The 21,045-nt window shown below is 42.0% G+C and overlaps 1 protein-coding gene across 1 annotated transcript in view; it reads right to left on the bottom strand.

Moving 5' to 3' along the window:
• The window catches only part of GRK5 (G protein-coupled receptor kinase 5), a 174,378-nt gene that overhangs the window by 27,242 nt on the left and 126,091 nt on the right, over nt 1-21,045 (bottom strand). Inside the window, exons 5-6 of the mRNA XM_009641436.2 lie at nt 7,944-8,044; nt 4,959-5,051 (exon numbers count right to left, since the gene is read on the bottom strand). Coding sequence (XP_009639731.2) covers nt 4,959-5,051; nt 7,944-8,044 — 194 coding nt within the window. The remainder of the gene's footprint in view (nt 1-4,958; nt 5,052-7,943; nt 8,045-21,045) is intronic.

The following is a 21,045-nucleotide window of genomic DNA, read 5'->3' as shown; positions in this document are numbered from 1 at the left end:
TTGGCGACTACATCAGCCAATTCCCTCAGGACTCTGGGATGCATCTCGTCAGGTCCCATGGACTTATTTGTGTTCAGGTTCCTCAGGTGGTCACGAACCCGGTCTTCTCTTACAGTGGGAGGGGTTTTACCCTCCTGGCCCCCCTCATGCGGTCCGTTGACTCGTGAGGGGTGAGGAGAGAGATTGCCAGTGAAGACTGAGGCAAAAAAGTTGTTGAGTACCTCAGCCTTCTCCTCATCTCCTGCTACCAGTTTTCCAGTCTCACTCATCAGCGGGGGTACGCTTTTCTGGCTGACATACCTGTAGAAGCCCTTCTTGTTATTCTTTGCATCCCTTGCCAAGTTCAGCTCCAGCTGCGCCTTCCTGACCCCATCCCTACACAACTGGGCAGCATCCCTATACCCTTCCCAGGATACCTGTCCCTGCTTCTTGCATTGTACATTGCCTGTGCAATTCCCTCTTTCTCCTTAGTTTGATCAGCATCTCTCATCTCAGCCATGCTGGTTTCTTCCCTTCTTTGCCTGATTTCTTACACCTGGGGACTGAGAGCTCTCGCGCTCTGTGGAACACATCCTTAAAGATCTGTTCTGTTCCCCTGTCCCTGAGGACTGTTTCCCAGGGAGTCCTTCTGACTAACTCCTTGAAGAGCTGGAATTTTGCTTTCATAAAATTTAGGGTCCTGACTACACTCTTCCCTATTCCCATTTCCCTCAGGAGGGTAAGCTCCACCAGTGCATGACCACTGAAACCCCAGGCTGCCTCTGATCTTGATGTCTCCGATGTGCTCACTTGCATTGTTGACTACCAGGTCCAGTATCGCATCCCCTCAGGTAGGGGTGTCTATTACCTGGCTTAAGAAGTTGTCCTCAATGGACAGGAATCTGCTGGATTGCCTAGAGCTTGCTGTGTTACTTTTCCAGCAGATATGAGGGTGGTTGAAGTCCTCCAGGAAGACAAGAGCCTGCGAGCGCGAAGCGTCCTGGAGTTGGAGGAAGAATGTTTCATCAGTGGGCATCTCTTGATCTGGTGGCCTGTAGTAGACACCAACCATTAGGTTCCCTTTGTTGCCTCTGTCTCTGATTCTTACCCATAAGCTTTCAACCTGCTCATGGCTATTCTTCAGGGACAGCTCTTCACTCCATAATGATTTCTTGATGTCAAGGGCAACACCTCCGGCCCTCCTTCCTCGCCTGTCCCTTCTGAACAGCCTGTAGCCATCAATAGCTACATTTCAGTCACAGGATTCATCCCACCAAGTTTCAGTAATGACAATCAGGTCATAGCTTTCTAGCAGCACAGTAGTTTCCAACTCCTCCTGTTTGTTTCCCATGCTGCGTGCATTTGTATAGAGGTATTTCATCTAAGCTGTTGGTCATGTTTCCTTCATAGTGGAATACCCGTTGTTTCATGGACATTTCCTTCCCCCTATCCCTCTAACCATTGTGTGTCATCCCTTAGCTTGTCGCAGTTCCCCCTCCCGCTTTGCATCTAGTTTAAAGCCCTGTCAATGAGCCCTGCAAGCTCCTGGGCAAAGACCCTCTTTCCCCTTTGAGAAAGCTGGCTCCCATTCACAGAATCACAGAATGGTAAGGGTTGGAAGGGACCTCGGGAGATCATCTAGTCCAACCCTACTGCTAAAGCAGGTTAAATTTATAATTTATATACAAAAGTCATCTCATCTTGGGAGACAATTCCTTTACCGGAGTCCAAAGAGAAACCTAAGTAACTGTTAGCTGGAACAGGAACTTATCTTGGCATCTCTCATTACCAACTTCGTAAGGCCCATCACAAAGATACCCAGATCATAAAATGTCTGTTTCTGTTGCTCTGCATGAACCACCCCTTTCCAATTGTATGTGCCTGGAGCACCAAACATGATGTAATGATAGTCTGTAGCAAAAGTAGCAGCAACACCTTGCTGACAGGAACCAAACTTATCATGGCCTCTTAAATGACCATCACAAAAACTCCACACTTCATTATCCATAACATCCTTAATAGTGAGAACCTGGCTCAGCACATAGCACCTTCCAGTGATATCCCGGGTCTCCTGCACAGTGTTTACATATTGCCTTTTCTCATAGCAATGTGCTCATGTGACCACATTTCCTTCTGGCCCCTGGTTTTGGACAGTTACACCCATCCATTGGTCTTCTTTACTCTCCATCTTTGGGTCAGTCTCCTCATCAAATATGACATGTATGCAGCGTGTACTTGGAGATGCCATGCCACAGCTGTACAACCCTCCATTCTGTTGGGTTGTGGGAATGGAAAGGCCTTTTCCCGAGGACCTCCAACCAGCAGTAGCCGTTTCCCCTGCAGCTGCAGCTACCAGTGCATGGCCAGGGAGAAGCCAAAGAGGCTGCCCGGCTCGCTGCATTGGCTGATCACATTGTCCATGTCCAGGTTGAAGGCGCAGGCCAGCCGTGGCAGGAGGGGCAGGTAGAAGAGGAGCGTGGCCACCATCTGTTCCTGCCGGCCACGGGAAACTGCTGCCGAGCTGCCGCATGCAGCTGCTCCCCGCACTGAGGTCACCCATTTGATGTCATCAAGCCTGGTGCCATGTAGGCCATCCCATGATCAAAGAACCCAAAACTGTGGTGGTGACACCAGTCAGAGCTATGTATTAATAGATTGAGTCTGCCTGTTTCGCCCAATGTCTCTGCCCACCGCTGGAAGGAGTGAGGAAAAAATAACCTGTGCCTCAGGATGCTTATACCACATTTGTTATCATCAAAGTTTTATAACATGACAGAAGAAGAACCCTAGATTTAGAAAGATCTGATTTTTTTGTCCATCACTCCATCACCTAAGTTTTACAATAATATTAGGAGTCGATATGAATATTCCTACCAGCTTTTTTCTCCTCTGGCGAGCAGCCAGTCAGCAGAGGGAGCGCAATAATGTGGCTGTTCCCACAACAGTGATGATGAGGTTGATGACAATAAGGAATAAATGTTAAAGTGAATTGTTTCATTTATGTTCATTATTATTTTTAAAAGTGGGGGAAGAAAAACACACAGAAGGCCAAAACTAGAAGAGGAAAAGATGCTATTTTCAGGCTTCTGTGAAGATACTACAAATGCTATTGGGGTTAAAAGCAACAATTAGCAGTGATAACCACATGCTCAGCAATGTCCCTGGAATAAATGGACTGTTTGACTCCTCTGTTGGAGTCAACAGGTTGTCAGAAGGAGCTGCTGATCGCTCCATGCTACTAACATTTCTTTGCTAATCCTAAAAAGAGTTCTCCTAGCTTCTTAAGCCAGACAGGCACATCCAATAGCTTGTCACATTTTTTGGTGGAATGGAAAAAAAAATCCTCAAAGCATTTAATAAATTTCCTTATCCCAAATGTGAAAATAGATAGGAAATAGCCTGGGTAGAGATGAATCATCTGATAGTTTTTTAATTTAAATGGAAGAGTAAATGCTGTATTCAGTGAAGATGGCATGTGGAGCATGTCTTGGCATGAAATGGCTCTTCCCTCTGCCCACTGCTTCTCTTCCCTCTTGTGCAGCAGCTTTGTAGCTTTCCAGGGAAAGGAACTGGCACAGCTCCTTTGATCTCCGAGGCACCATGCTGATACACACCACTCATGGACCTGGCCCTAACTCACCTGCAGTAATTAATTCCATTTGTGCAAACTGGGGCTTCTTGACTCAAGGTCACTGTTATCCAGCAGTGTACGTCTGCTACAGCCTTCACCAACAAGTAGAAGGCAAAGGCCCCTTTCCTTGCAAATTAATACCCACTAAGGCTGCCTGGTTATTAAATGTGCTCAGAACTGTCTAGCCAATAAGTATGGCGTGAGGGCCTATATGACATATTTTTGTCTGTTTACGGTGATTTAATAATTGTGATAACTGGTCCAGACAAAAAGTCACCATATTCAAAACACAGCTAAACAAGAAGACAACTGAAGTTGCTGAATGTACTTTAATCATACCTTACATGCCTCATGTACCTAATACCATTAAACGGCCAAACACTTGAGCTTTAGAAGCCAAAACTGGCTCCCGTGTTTTGGGGTGGATTTTTTTTTATTCTTTACTTCCCTAGCGAGCAGCATCTGTTTCAGTCTTGCTTGGGCACAGTGCTTGCAAATGCAAAAGCCAGAGACTTGATGTGTATCTTATGTTTAGCTTTCTAGATGCTAGAATGATGGAGGTGATAAATGATGTAGGTGATAAAAAAGTGCAATGTGTCCTTCAAGCTGTACCATGAATAGCTCGTTGTGACAAGGCCTACAATGAAATTGGTCACAGATGTTTCTCAGATCGCAGGAGATTTGGATTCCTATTTTTTGTGGGCTGTAGGTCTTGCTTTATTCACTTGCCATGCACAAGCATACTGTGCAAAAAAGGTGCCAAGCTGGAGCATGTCACCTTTAGGAGTGCAGTGTCCCTAAGGGAGAAGGGAGCAGCTGGAGCACATTTATGGGTGGACGATGAAGGAGCACTATATATATCCCAGATGCCAATCATGCTCATTCCATGGTCACAGCTGTGGGTGGAGCTCATGGTTAAACTGAGTCTAATGCCAACATTAACTATAACTTTTCTATATGGCATCTTCCTGTGGCTAAAGCCATTACCTCTTTGTGAGCCTTCTAACAACGAACACTTACAAAAAAATTGCTAAAATTAGGAAAGCCTTCCCGGAGCTCTTTAGGAGAGCTTCCCTGGAGTACAGCTCAGGGAAATGTAGAATGAATCTTGATGGACCGTCTTGAAGGAAAACAGTGAAAAGAGGGAGAGAATCACTGCACAAAGAGGGCCATAAATGGCAAACATGAGGATGAGGCACAGTAACACTATAGAATGCCAAACTGTCTTTTGCTTGAAGGCAAAGGGACAAAATATGTACTATCTCAGATATTGACCATATTCTAAAGGCTTTGCATGAAAAGTGAAAGTATTCATTTTTAATTAAAAAAAAAAAATTGTGACACTTACCTTTCCAACCACTTCCACTGGAGAAACCTGTCGAAGTACATGCTGTTTAGGTACTCTTGGAATGGTTCCCCACTGAGATGGTCAAGTACAGATCTATCTCAGATGAAAAGGATATATAACTATTTTATAATTCTGAATTTGGAGCAAAAGAGAAACAAAACAAGAGGAGAAAATACAGACTTCTTTTATGGTAGGATCATTTTACTTGTACTTATTTTGTACTTTATTTTACTCAGGGTTTCAATCTAGGAACAAAGTAATATGTTTGATGGATTTCACAACAGGAGGCCTTATACAAGCTGAATAGTAATAGGTACTGTTTATGCTTGCTGAAAATTATCAGGGCATCTCCCACTGGCTTCAATGGACATTTACAAAGGCTGTTAGTCACTAGACAACAAATATCTTTGCTTCCATTAGTAAACTAAGACTGGCTTAACACAACACCCTCAGGAATTAAGCTGCTAAACTTTGAGGGATGTTTAAAACTGGATTGAAAATTTCTGGCTGAAGCCCATTTCTGTCAAAGAGGGACCATTAGAGGTGTTATTCTGAGAAAAAAACATAAATTTCAAATCATGCTATACAGAATAAGTAAGTCAAAGGGCTTTTCCTAACAGCCATGTGCTTTGTAGAGTAAAACAGTGGAAAGAAAGTCTGAACAGGGATGTGGATTTGTTTCTGGATCAAGAAAAGAATTTTGGGGCTCACACAGTGGATACAGTCTTTTGCATATTCAAAGGAATAAAAAGGCCAATCTGCAAATGTGAGAAATTAGTATGTTGCTTGTGACAGGCAATAAGCAGCCACAGACCAACAGACATCCCATAAGGAAAGCCAAGGGTGCAGAAAAGACAGGCGGAGCTGAGAGAGCCGCTTGAGATGAAGGTGGCCACATTTAACAGGGAGTTGTTGACCTGCTGGTTTTGGTTCTTGCCTTGCTTTCTGGGGCTACTGCATCCACCTCTGCTGGCAGCATTGGTGCAGACAAAACTTGGCTTTGGGTGAAGAATGCCCACAAGAAATGAGTATTTCTGTTTTGGTGTATACAGACACTTTTGTGTCTCTATATAAGGGTATACAGGCACATTTCTAGATTTTACTGGAGGAGAAAACACTCTCTGAAGGAATACTCTGGCTTGGGAATGGATAACCTATGTCTTACTCTGGGGCAGTTCCAAATCTGAGCAAACAATTTACCACAGATAACATGTCTCCTCAGTTTAGCTCCTCCCTGTTCATGAGCTACTATTCATAAGTTTTTGGAATTTCTCAGCTGTTTGAATTTTTTTGGTAATAATTCTTGCTCCATCAGTTTGGAACAGGCAGGTAATTGCACATATTCAGTATGCAGAAGTCAAATTGTTATTGTCTTCATTAGCTTTGATTGGACACAGATCATACGGTTTCCCCTAAGCTTACAAAACAAAATAGAAAGTAAGCCTTAATGAGCTTTAACAAATGTCCAAATTCAAAGCCAAAATTATGGGGGAAATTGGAGGGGGACAGAAGCAGACAGTCAAAATATTAAAGGTCAGTGCAGAAGTTAGTGTTATACATGCATTTTTCCCGCAGACTGATCTTATCTATGAAGACATGTCTGAATCTCATCCCCATTCCTGTTTCTACAGGTCAGCAAGCTTCATATTTGTATGTATGCCTCCCTTCTTTGGTCTGACTGTGAACTCTTCCAAAATTAACATTATTCAGTACATTTAGTAAATATCAACAGCAAGTTTTTAAAACTTCCTTTTGACCCCATTTCAGTCCATGTGAAATGATCAGCATATGTCTCAAACCTGGCTCATTTATCCATTTCATTTGAGATGAAGGAATGGCTGTTGGTGAATACGAGCCTGAATGAAGTCGTGTCCAATGCTAGCCTATTCCATTCATTTAATTAAGAGCTGCATGTATTTTAAAGAACAATAGCTGCTTTTCACCACTTGTTTGCTTTTTAGTTCCCCTCTTTGGCAACAACAAAGTACATTTTAGAGGAAACTGTCAGCTTTCAAACTGATTTGAGAACTGGAAACAGGCATCAGAGGGGGTTGTGTCAAGCACAGCCCTGCCTTTGTCATTGGGACTGGCACACACAACTGGTGCGAGTTATGTGAGCATCTCTCTGTGACACCAGGCCAATGCAAGGAAACTGGCTATGTTATAAGAGAAGGCCAGAAATAACCCACATCTCCTACCAATGCAAAGAATAACTGAAAACAGAAAAGGTCAATGAAATGAGTCAAAACAATGAATGACAGCGGAGCGAATTTTACAAATCCCCATGACTTCATCCAGGGAAAACAAATCGTGCTCAGCCAGAAACCACATGGGCCAGCTTGTGATGATCCCTCTTTTTCATATTTTTATTGGTTTATGATCTACTGGCATGAATGTACTCAGGTCAGTGTTTGCAAATGCAGATTGCATACCTGGAGCTTTAGGGTATAATAGTACAAATCGCCTCACTGCTACAAAAACTGATAAGCCTTTTCCCAGACGAAGGATGAAATAATGCACATTTGTTCAAATGCCACAGACAGACAGAAACCATTAAAAAAGCCCTATTCTCCTGGTGAAGATTTTCTGGAAAAGCCACGTGGAGCGAGTTTGCACATTCCTCTGTCTAAATGGACTCTATAGCCACTTAATTTTTATTCACTTTGAAACAGAGATGTTTTCTTTGGATACATTATCATTGTAGCTTTTTTCACACAGCATGAAATCCATGGCTGGTTGACTTGGCTAGAACACTCTGTCAAATACCTGAAACACTAAGTGCCTGTGTGTAGTGTATATAATGGCATGGAAATATTTATTATATTTTGTTCTGATTAAATGACTTCACCGCTTGTCAGCAATGCCTCTAGGATTATGAATATAAACCCAAGATACATCCTTCAGGTTCAACTTGAAATGTCTCTCTTTACCTAACACATTCTTTACAAGCAGCCCTGCAATCTTCAGGTATCGAGTTATACTTACTTTGTACAGGGAGAGAATAGCTCTTTGCAGGGGCTGTTTTTGAGTTTCTCCTCTGTCTGTTGGATAAGATCTTGACTGACTTCTGGAATGCAGGTTGGAGACTGGGGACAGAAGAGAGGGACACATTATCTCTGTGATGAGGTGAATATTCTCCTCTCTTAATGTGTAAAAGACACATTCATTATTTATGCCTTGAGCTGCTTCCATTCAACTCCAGCAGTTGTGTAAAAGCAAAGGAGCTTTACATCAAACAAGATACCGTGATAACTTGCTCCACATTCCACCCTATCCTGATATTGCTTTTTTGCCTTCTCCTGTACCTTCACCTCCTTCCCCAGCCTCATGACTATGCAGGACCCACTGTTTGCCAATTCTTTGAACGGCTCCCTTGCATCTCATGAAAAATGTGCTGGCCTGAACTGTGTACAGGCCATTCTCTTAAACAAAAGAGATTTTGCCCAGTGTTTTCAATTCATTGCTGATTCATTGTGCTGCCTGAAAGATCCATCTTCTTTTTTTTTTTTTACTAGCAAAGGAAAACAGGAGCAGAGCATCGGTATTTATTGATTTATATATAAATAATATAAAAAGGTGATCGCAAAAGTGTCTGAACACCTTAATTCATCATTAGAAGGACAAAAACAATCCAGCAGTTTTAAAATAATAATTTCAAAAAGGAACTCTGCCAACCAAGCACATAAACTCTTTTCATCCTCTCCTCCCTTTAGAGAGAATGTACATTCAGCCCCTTCAAAAAGCCCTTACCAAAGAGAGGTCTTTTGCAATATGCCCTGATGGTTAACCAGTTTAGGATCTTTGGGACTAATTATCTATAAAGACAATTTTTAGGCAGTCCACATTCTTACTCATTGACAGTACACTGTAGTTATATTAAGAAGTATATATGCATGTGTGTGTGAGCGCATGCACGCACCTATTTATAGACATTTCTTCAACTGACATGAAAGCCCCTTTATATAATCAATTGGATTTGGGCACTTTCAATAAATCCAGCCATAGATGGCAAAATCCTCTTTCCTCACAGAAGCCTTAACACTTGGTAAGGTTCCCTATCCATGGTCATGACCACCAGATGTGCTGAGTAGGTGGGTCACAGAGCAGCAGCATCACTCGTTCCTGTCCAGATGTTCTCATTAACTCACCCTTAGTTGGGGATATCTTGGCAAGCAATGAAATGCATTGCAGGCAGAGTTCAAAAACACTGGGAATGAGGACAGAGGACGGGGCAGAGGTGGAGCCAGAGAAAATCTCCAGCATGGTGAAAGCTGAATTAAGTCTTTTAGTTTTTCCTTCCCACTGCTGGAATATGATCCTAGCTGCAACATGAAAAAGTGTGTTCCACTTGATTGTTTTTAAATAGGAACATGGTTTACAGAACTGTCTGTGCATGCTGCATAATGCAGTCTCACTATTCAACCTTGACAATCTGCAGAACATGCTGGATATCTTTGACCTCACTGAAACATTTCCTCATTTCCTCCATATATTCCTCCATTTCCTCAGCAAAAAATATCTAGGGAACACACACTTTTAATCGCAGACAGAGTATATTGCTAACAATTAAGAAGTCTCAAAGTTTCTTGAAAGGTAGATGAGGCCCCACGTTGTCATCTAAAAGATTAAGAAACTGAGACAAAGCCAGATTTTCTCAGCTTGGCTGGCCACTGAGTTTGACATGAACTGAGAACTGTAGAACAAGTCTCAGTAAATCAGACAACTTACAGAAATTCCTAACTGTAGTTGCCCATGACTAAATCTAAGTCCCGGTTTTAGTTCAAGAGAGTAAGTAGAGGCAAGAGTAAAGCAGTGAAAGAACTAGGAAAAAAACCTCAGAAGTCCTGTTTTCCAGTCTTACAGCTGCTGCATTGAAACTACTGAAAAACAAAAAGAAAAAGGAAAAATTAAAAAACAGGCTTTTAAAGGAATATTCAGATAGGAACCAAAGCCTAATGATTAGCAGTATTTCAGTTGATCTGGGCTAGGAACCATATGAATTATTGCCTGTACTTTATACTTTGCCTACTCAGAGGCACATTGCCTACTCACAAGCACATTGGCAACCTAAAGCTTGTATGTGGCTGTGTGAGTCCACTGCTCTGAGACCTGGTTATCTGGAACATCTCTCTGATTTATAGTGTACAGACACACCACTGAACTCTGTAGCCTTTGTACTACTGTGAGTCAGGAGTGTCTTTTCTGATGGAGCTGCACGTAAGTAAAACTGATACTATGGCCTCTAATTGAAGTTGCTACTAATTAAATCTAGGATTTGTTCACCATTTATAGGCCAAAATTTGGATCCAAAAGCTAAGTGCTAAAGCCCATAATTGGGCATTTAGACCAAGTGACCTGATTTTTGCTCATGCCAAGCTACTTCATTTCCCAATGAGAGGTAAGCTGCCTTGAGGTTAGTGTTGAAGATAATGCACATGATGCATTGTTATAGTAATAATTCCATAAAACTTTGTCTGAGAACAAAGTACATTTAAAAAATAAATTATAAGCATCAGCCAAGTCTTTTTCATAAAGAAGAATCAAAATTCTTACAGGGAAAGGGGTAGAAGAATGAGCAAAAGAAACTGTAAGACAATGTGGGAAGTATTTAAAAATGGCATGAACAGTGATTCCTCTGTCCAGGTTTGTGGGAGATGTAGTTTCCACTTGGCTTTTCAAAACCACTCATTGCTGACCTTTGAACCTTTCTTCCTCTGGGCAAATTGAGAGTAAGCTAACAATATCAAGGTAGGTAAAGACATAAATATGCTGACATTCTGTACATGGACTAAAGCCTCACAGCATAGTGCAAACACTTTACTAGACCACTTCATTTTCTGTAACAAAACCCCACTTTTTTTCACAGGCTGATCATTTCCAAAGGTTTTGTAGGACCAGCAAAACTTTTTTGTGTCATCATGCAGTTCTTCACAGAGTTCAGGGCAGGGCAGCTGCACATGTGTATGGGAGGAGCATACCCAACCCTTTCCAACTCTGCATACAGTTCTAGGGCGCTTTTATATGATCCTTCTTGAGATTTTCCTTGAGACTTCATAGTTTCCCATTAAATACCTACGGCTGCCATTTTCCCTGTTTGAGTACTGTGCGTACCTACAGCCTTTGAATGTTCAAACAAAGCCAGAAACAATTACAAGCCAAAACCAACCCACAAACCCATTTTTGCTCCCCTGGAGAACAATTAGTTAGTGCAGGTTATGAGTGCAAGAAAGCATTTTGATCCTAAGAGGGAAAGCTTCCAAAGGTAACACTTTGGCCACTTATGGAAGAAAAAGTTGCTTCTTCCTTGGAGACATGCAAAAGATTTCTGCACCCCCGATCAAATGGTTATTAATGCTGTTCTCCCACTGCATTATGGGTAATGGCTGTAAAAGCAAGTTTGTCTTTTACAAAGGAACAGAGACACCTTTTTGAACATATTAAATGTCCTGTGGCAGCTAGGAGAGCCATACACTGTGATTAAGACCATTACATCTGAGTGTGTGACAAAGAATACTTTGCTAAGTCTTCAGAAACACCTGCAGAAACCTGTTATGTTTTCCTGTATTCAAAAAAACCTGCTGTGTAGTTTTAACAAGTATAGTTCTATATTTTCTTTAATGGCTATTCTGTTTCCTGGAGGCAAAGAAAGTGATTCTTGGTCTCACTTATGATAATGTAAATCAGAAATTATGCCAGTCAAGTCAACAGAGTAACACTAGGGCAAAGCTGACAGAACTGAAACCACATTCATGGTCTAAGACTCTGGCAGTGCAAAAAGAGCTTAACTTGATCTAACAACAAAAATTTCTCTCATCACATCATCCTTTTTGACCAGACAGTCTAATAGAAGTCCCAAAGTCCAAACTACTTTCACCAGGTTTTAATCAAAATCGCCTAGCTCCTGTATCTCCTCTTTTATGGCCAGAAACTGAAAACTTTCATATAAATATTTTGCTGACAAAGCAACATCTCAGTTTTATCTGTTATTTAATTTTTAAGAACTAGGAATTGGATTAGTGATTATTGGAGAAACAAGAAATGGATGTTCAGTTACTTCTGAATGAGAAGTAACTGAGTAATTAACACACTGAGAAAAAAGTCTCCAGTTCTAAATTTAAAAGACGAAAGAGATCATCCCAGCTGCTCTCTTCTGTTTCAGTAAATGGCATGAAAACTGCTGGGATGTGACACACTTGTTCAAGGTTAGTTGTGTTCATGTCCACAAAAGTTTGGAGATTACTGTTTCTTCCAAATTAAGCCTCTGGGTCTGCAAGATATTTTCCATATTTTGCTGGGAGGTTGATTGCGGCTTCTCCCCCTTCCTCTCCTGTTCACTAGGATGCAACCACTGATTAACAGCACGGTGGCTAGGTTTGAAGCTGGATGCAATATCATAAGTACCAGTTTCTTAGTTGGAACTGAGAGCATCGCAAGCTGAATGCAATCTGGTCTTTCCTGCACCACCACAGTTGTCCCTGGCAGCCTGAATTCCAGGAGACCCTTGCCAGGCATCTGTGTCTGTGCTGCATCTGTTACTGCCCATGTCCTGGCTCTTGGCACCTCACTGAAGTACCGAAAAGAAGTGAAATCTGATTCAGATGAAAGCTTCCAGGCTGTGTAACTCCCCATTATCTGTTATTTTGAATGTCATATTGAATCACTGTACTTTAAAATGCAGACTCTCCTTTTTTGACAGCTCTGTGAGTTTTGCTACAGGCTACTTCACTCGGCCCTTCAAGACAAGGTATTTGTTGACCTTCACTGAACAGGACAGCAAACAAATAAGCCTTCTTATAAAATCATCTCTATATGTTTGCCATGGTACTTACAAGATTTCTCTGATGGTGTTTCCTCTGTGACTGTGTGGAGGACACCTGACCTTTTGTCGATCTATCAGTTAATCAAATTCATTATAGAACAAGCAGAAATGCCAGTAGTACCAAGGGAGGCATTCAGAAGACCTCTGATAATATTACTTTTTCATTAAAACATGTAATTTGTTCTCCTTTTCCTTAAGACAGAACTTCTAAAGGTTTAAAATGTATGACTTTGGTCAAGATGTAGTGCACTATAGGCGTTGCCTCCAAGTCTGTGGAAATGAAAGCAGGCAGCCAGCTAGCAGAGATTTGCAACTTCAGTGAGCAAATGCATCTTCCTGATAACTCAGCAGTTGGGGCTAGCCTTTCTGAAACTGGGGTGCAGTGAGTAGCAGGTGTCTCTGTGTAACTGACTGATTATTTCTGATAGCTGTATGGAGCCCAGACCAGATGCACGCACAACACAAACCTGCGTGTGCAGAGCTGGTTTATTGTGTGCAACGCTGCTGTTTCTTGTGGGAAAAATGCCCAAATGACAAAAGGAACTGAGAGGGATGTACTGAGACTCCAGCTAGAGATGTGTATCCAGTTGGGGTCACCACCATTTGAGAAAGCTATTGAGAGCTGACAAGACCACCAAGTGTCTGGACGGTTGAGAAACATGCTTGGGAAAAAAATGCCGAAGGGAAGCATTGAGGAACTAGATTTGTTTAGTCTGGAAAAGTAAGAGTGAAATGTCATGAAGGTCTTCTAATAGAGAAATGTTTTTAATAAAGAGGGCAGGGATCAATTATTCTGCATGTTCTACTCTACACTGAGGGAATGATGAGAAGGAATCCACTTAATTGGATATGAAGAATTTTTTTCTAATTTTCCACAGAGAGAAGCACAAGAACAGGAATATGAATATTGTGAATCTGTTCTCGGGTGTTTGAAAGACCTCTGAGGGCAGACATACATCTGTTGATGATCTAAGTGTATTTGATCTCTCCTCAATGCAAGAGGCTCTTGAGCCCTCTCCTAGTCCTTTGTACCAATAATTTTGAAAAACACTGGACTCTAAAACACAGGCATGTGGCACAGCCATGGGAACAGATGAGGAAGAGAGTTTGTATGCTGAGTATCCACCAAAGGAAACCTGGAGCTCTGAGCAAAGGAATAAGTATCTTCTTTGCAAATGAACAGTTGTGCTTGAAAGACACCTGTCTCAAACACCATTGTCTCCTACAAAAAAGAAATAGCTTGAACTTCAGATCAGAAAAAAGGATAGTATTGACTTCGGTCAGATGTCCTTCCCAAGTTCCTGGGGGTACTGGTTGACAGCCAGCTGAATATGAGCCAGCAGTGTGCCCAGGTGGCCAAGAGGGCCAATGGCATCTTGGCTTGTATCAGGAATAGTGTGGCCAGCAGGACCGGGGCAGTGATCATGTCCCTGTACTTGGCACTGGTGAGGCCGCACCTTGAATACTGTGTTCCGTTTTGGGCCCCTCACTTCAGGAAAGACGTTGCATTGCTGGAGTATGTCCAGAGAAGGGCAACAAAGCTGGTGAGGGGTCTGGTGCACAAGTCTTATGAGGAGTGGCTGAGGGAACTGGGCCTGTTTGGTCTGGAGAAAAGTAGGCTGAGGGGAGACCTTATCGCCCTCTACAACTGCCTGACAGGAGAGTGTAGCAAGGGGGGGTGTTGGTCTCTTCTCCCAGGTAATGGGTGATAGGACGCGGGGAAATGGCCTTAAGTTGTGCCAGGAGAGGTTTAGATTGGACATTAGGAAACAATTCTTCACCAAAAGGGTCGTCAAGCATTGGAACGGGCTGCCTGGGGAAGTGGCTGAGTCCCCACCCCTGGAGATATTTAAAAGACGTGTAGATGTGGTGCTTAGGGACCTGGTTTAGTGGTGGGATGGCAGGGTTAGATTAATGGTTGGACTTGATAATCTTAAAGGTCTTTTCCAACCTAAATGATTCTATGATTCTATGAAACAGAGCAGGTCCTTAGTCTGGAGGTAATTCTTTATCCTTACACAGTGCTTTTCACCTAAGAACCTCAAAATATTAAAGCTTCATTGCATGATTAAGTCTTCATGAGCCAGGTGGCAATCTCACAATATTTTACAGAACAGTGAACAGGGAAGTTAAGAGTTGTGTTTTGCAGAAGAGTTGATCATCACCTGTGACTGAAATCAAAGAAGTCTCATGGAGATAAATGAAAGCTAGAGACGCTCAGATTCCTCAAATCAGTCCATTTGTAGTTTGCAATTAGTGAATAAGGAACAGAAACCTAGAAATACAGGCTTTAATTTCATACCAACTCTTGCCAATGAATGTAAGTCATCATGGTATCTTAAAGCATGATTGTTCATCACTAAAAAAATTATATGAGCCAGAAAGATACCACACTCTTTAGAATGAATAGACTTCATGCAAACTTTTATCATAAACACAACTGTTTTCCTGGCAAGTTTCAGGCTTGCAGCCATGATATTGAAACATGATGAGTTATTTTATAAGTCACTTGCATAAAACAAATAATGTGCAGCATATGTTATGTCTCAGGTTATGAAAACATTCCACAACAAACTAGCTTAAAACAATTAAAAATGTTTCAGTCAATGGACAAAAGTTCAAGCCATAACATTTCATGAGCTGTCTCTGGTTCCAAGTACTTCTGTCTTAACGACACATGTATATTCAGATTTTGACAGCAATTTTCCACATATAATCTATTTACAAATCTCCACACAGATTTGCTACTAGTAGAGACCTCAAAGCTATGGAAGAAACAGGCTAAAATGAACTTTCGTGTGAGATGGTGCATGATGGGAGGAGAAGAATACATACACAAAAAGCTGGAAATACTGGCTTCATCCAGTTGTTTTGTTGCTGTATTTGATTTGCTCTCACATGGCCATGGCCCAAGACCAGCAATGGAGAGCAATGGTTTGTGTCACGGATGAGAAGTCTGCCACATGCAATGCACTTCCTGGTGTTACTTTTGCAGTCACACCCTTCTCCAGATGTTTGAGGAAAGCTTAGCTAGCAGGGGAGTAGTTACCAGGACAGGCAGCAATGGTACGACTATCAGTGGTGACTCTCCTCAGTCCTTTGAGGCAAACGCTCAATCAGAACAGTCACTAGAAAAAGGGAGAATAGGTAGATATATGCAAGTCATGCTAGTAGGCATCAGGGAAAGACAAGTTTATGTGCTCAGTTAATACATGTTCTCAAAGAGGAAAGGTAATGGAAGGCAAAACAGACACCATGAAATTGTGCCTCTGTGCCTCCAAGGCTGATCTGCTGCTTGTGGCTAGAGATTCACCCCAAGAACTGGCCTGTGGTATCTCCGCTGGGGAGATACTGCTGCCCTCAGAGCAGGAACACGCCAGCTCAGGGCACAGTGCAGGCTCTACTTCCCCCACTGCAGGGAGACGTCTGGAGACACTTTGGGTGACCCTGATGTCCCCCCACCTCCCCGCTTTGGGCAGGGGCAGGTCAACGCCAACTGGGATTCAGTCTGAGCTACAGCCTGGGAAGTACTGACCATGCATCTGGTGGTCAATAAGAGGGGAAGTGTGAAGGGGCTGATGGTGAAGAAATGCAGAGGAAAGCAATGGAGAAGGAGATACAGTGTCTTGGTGGTACTCTGATTTTGGGAAGTCTGGGTCAGGCATGTGTTTCAACCTGGTGAGGGAAAGGTTCCCACCACTGTCACAGTCACACACTCTCCTGATGCTTTTTGCACATAAATGTTGGAACATTCTTTTTTCTTGCGCTGTGTCAGATCTTGTCTGTTTGGTTTTAGCTGTATGTGTAGTAAACAGACAATTCTGCATCAGGAGCAGCTGCAACACTTTAAGTAATCAACTTCTGCATTTTCTTTTTATTTTTTTTCCTACCACAAAGTCATCTGGGTCTCTATGAGGCAAACCAGTAAAGCACAAGGCTTCATAATTCCAGGATATTTGCTTTGAGATGACAGATGTAGGAATTGGCAGCGAGGTGGACTGGGAGCATGGAGAGCAGCTGAGTTATTAGCAGCCATTTATTATGACAGCATGTAGACATTATACCTGAGAATGGGGGCCTGTAATGCCAGGTACTACATACACATGTCATGAGAGCTAAAGCTTCCAAAGCAAACCAATCACACCAGCCCTGGGAGTGGGAATGGGGGCCAAAGACACGACATACCTCACCCAGGATCATAGAGTGCATAAAAGGCAGAGAAGAAAATTGAACCTGATCCTGTTCTCTGATCAAATGGTATTTTCAGTACTGAGGGCAGGATCACTTGCTGGTAGCCAAACAAAGCAAATCAGCAGTGCCTATCAACTGTGGCATTTGCTTTGTAGCTGCAAGCTGATCTGGAGTCATGATGAATCTGTTTCCCCTCATATGCTACTAAACTATCAAAACACAGAAAAATACGATGTCTGAAGACAAAAGAGCCCTTAGCAAACAGCTGAACATGTTCTTCTGCCTGGAGCACTTGTACCACTCCATCACAAAAGGCCACACTAACCACCTCAGTTCATGAACTCATTTACTGCAGTAGATCCGATGTAGCTTCGGGCTGACTTGCTTGCTCCAGACTTGCCGGGCTGCCTCTTGGGCCTTGGCAAGCCCACTGGTAGGAAAAGCATAAGTTTCTTTTCTGGGTTTCCAGAATCCTTCATCTTTGGTGCTGGGGTACAAGTTGTAGTCTTGAATTATGCCCTTCCCTGGAGAAACTCAGAAACCACTGAGGTTTCCTTTCTGACAAGTGCATAGAAAGTATATGAAGCATTTTTCATGGCACTCCTCTCATTCAGCAACAGGATCTGCTATCTAGCTATACCTTGTTTTTCCTGTTCTTGGTAGACCTTTTTGTAGCTGCTATCACTGAAAGCAAAATTATCTTTTCTAGAAACGACATTTCTGTTCCTGATGGTGGCAATCAAGCAACTGCTATACAAATGCTGTAAGTCTAAACATGTCCTATATAAAGATCTTCAATCCAAAGTGTGGTTTCCTTGGAATGTTAAATTATTTGATTCAAAGAAATTTGGGGGTGTAACCACAACGTGAGTTTCAGAGCAACAAAGGAAGAGAAAAGATTGCCTAGATCAAGAAGGAGAAATTTCTTCCTGGCTCCTATAGGTGATGATAGGAAGTCTTAAACACTCAAAGCCCCATAGAAAGTAATTTTAGAATAACAAAATGTCCCATGAGACAAAATTTAGTTTTTTCACCAGCTTCTTTTGCAAGTCCAGTGAATCAGCTGCAGACTTTATACTCTTCAATTAAATAGAAACACTCACCGCAATCCCAACCAGCTATGGGGTTTTTGGTACAGCTTAGATTAAGAACCTAAACTGGTTACCACAGAAGCTATGCTTTTGACTTCAATTAGTGAGAAACTGGGCCTCACAAGAAGTCCTTGGCAAGATATTTTTCAGTATCTTTAAACCCTAGTCCTTCCCCACCCACAGTTTTAATAATTATTTGGAAATCTGCTTATAGAGACTTCTTTACCAAAGAAACAAAATTTCCTTCTTTCTGTAGACACATAGGTATAGGGTGTAGGGATGCTCATAAACTAGCCTGCTGAAATTGTTTTATGTAAACTTGCTTTAAAGTGGGGAAGGGAAAGTACATTTTACTTGTTGCCTTTTTTCCACTTTAAATGCATTTTGCACACAGATTAAAGGAAACACACAGATGAAATAACCAGTACCAGTAGCTGTCAGCAGGATGAGGGGGGTAGCTTATGAAACAGAATAGAAAAGAAGACTAATTAATACTAACCAGGATTTTCTAGCTACCCAAAAGTTAGGGTACTCACACAATCCTTGGAAACATCATCAGCTCAAAAGGTAGCCTCTTTTACTAGCAACCCAACTGAATCCCTGCTGTAGTGCATTACTACAAGCAGCCAGGTATTTGATAAAGCATTTTGGGAAAACAACAGTATTCTCACCATTAGTGGCAACAAAGATGATAGGACAATTTTGAAAGCTTCTGTTCTAAGAAAGTCTTTTTCTCTTGTCACATGTGCTTAATAGGTTTGGATAGCATCCAGTGTCCAGCCTCTTACCAGAACCTTTCTACCTTTTAATGTCCTCTTGCACTGATGGATAGCCTAAGCATTAGCAAGCAACCTTATGTTGCAATAGTCATAGCTTGGCTTCCTTTGGTAAACCAAATGTCATTTGTTCCATTAAAAAAAATCCCTAAATCTATAAACACTCATTTACAACCTCAACGTTATTGAATGGCTTTCTTGCAGGAAAACAAACAGATCCCTGCTTCAATTCACTCCTCCAAGACATAAGCCTGTAAACATGAGTAACCCTTCCCTTGCAAGAGATCCTCACACTGAAGCCCACGAGCTGTTTGCTTTGCATGAAGGTAGCTTGGGCATGAAGGCCTGATCTAGGCTGCGCTCAAGTCAATGGCTGTAGTGCTATCAGTTGCAGCAGGGATTTTGCAGAACTTGCCTTCATCTTTTTCCATTAGCAGGTCAAAATCCTAAGGAAACACGTGAATGAAGAAATGAAAATCCAAAAGAGAGTTCAGGAAGGCCTTGAAAAGGATTAGGAAGTGAATTAAGGAAACATCAGGCAGGAACCAATGGCCCACCCACAGAAAGACTGGAATCACTGACGAAAGCAAACAAAATTACTACCTAGCACTGCTGGAAATAGGGCATTCCCTAATCACCTGTGTCATACGATCCATTAACTATCATATGGTAATAGCCATCAGCAAGGAACTGAGAGGGAAGACATTTATTGTAGGAGATGACACGCTGTTTGCAGTGGCCTATTCCACTCTTTCTCAGGTTTGCTTGTTGGACAAACAGCATCTGTGTCAGGATAATAAACTTGCTATATGCTTAATTTTTGAATTGGGTCAGAGTCTGGCTTGATTAAAAAATAATAAATTAACATACAAGCTGAGGCTTGGTATGCAGGTTGAGTGAGTTTTGTAAGTGTAGTTGCATTACTGGGAAAAAAAATTAAACATGAATAGTTTGAAATGCCACATTTGCACAACTTAAACATGCTGGTTATTTTAAAATCCATTTGTAATAAAAAGATTTTTTTAAAATCATTCTTATTTTCTTATTTTTTACACTTACCTAGTGATACTTTAATAAATTGAAATATATTTATTTTCTGTGAAATTTAAAACATTCCTTATGGTAACACTGTGATTCCTGGTTCCAAGTTAAAGTAACACACTCTAACATTATTCACTTAGTGATTCTTCTAGTGGCATCCTCGCAGCCAAGGATGTCAGCCGCAGGCATCTCACTTGAATTTGCCTGGTCCACCCTTATGAGGCTGTTCAAGTCTCTAGACGTTTTTCCAGAATCCTAATTTCCTATTACAAGGGAATCAGATGAGAAATAAGGTATTTTTAACTTCCATTTTCATTGTGTGCCTTTTCATTCTCTTCTTTGTTGGGCTCAAGCATACCACTGCCTGTTACTGTTTCTGAGTTTAGCATAATGCATCCTGAGACACATTTGTTGACCCATTACAGCTTTAGCTTCAGAAGTCCAAAGCTGAACTGGTTAGTTCAGTTAGAACTGGAAAGCTGCTGCAAGTCGCAGCGGGTGGACAGAAGGTCTGTGGAGGTCAGGTATTCGGAGGGCTCCTGTAGCATTGGGAAATTGTGCATAGAAACCTGTATGAATATGCCATGCAATGTAATTTAATGTATTCTGCATTACACTTGGCAGGGAATTGACCTCATTGCACTTTAATCACCTAAAAACTGAGACATTCAAAGTCTCCCTGGACTCCCTGTATAGCCAGTGGACAGAAAGAGGCACCTCATCATTCCTGTCCAGATGCCTCCCTGTGTTTGGACAACCAAGGCTGCAATGTGTGTGTTGGGAGTGTAAGAGGCTGGACTCACAAGAGGTCTGTTTTAATGTCATTCTGTGCAAATGCACAAAAGCCATCTCCTGCAGATTTCTGCATGTCTTGCAAGCCAGTGTTTCAGACAGCTGGAAAAGGCTGATTCCTTTTTTCCTATGTGGGCAAAACTCTCAGGCAGAAGCAGCTGTTTCTGGGGAAGCTGAATGAACCTTTAAGGTTTAGAATTAACTTCCCTGGCAATTAGATAATCCAGACGAACTAAGTGATGAGGGATATGCAGAGGGGATAGGGAAAAGATGACCCCCTGAAAATCAGAGGAGGAAACCATAATGAGCATATTCATTAGCCAAGGGCAGACAAGTACATCCTTCCCATTCTCAGATAATCCTGAGCAGATGGCTCT

Source organism: Egretta garzetta, unplaced genomic scaffold, assembly GCF_000687185.1.
Source record: "Egretta garzetta isolate BGI_Z169 unplaced genomic scaffold, ASM68718v1 scaffold486, whole genome shotgun sequence".
In the NCBI taxonomy this organism is placed as follows: Eukaryota; Metazoa; Chordata; class Aves; order Pelecaniformes; family Ardeidae; genus Egretta; species Egretta garzetta.
This window is presented reverse-complemented; position numbering and strand designations above follow the sequence as displayed.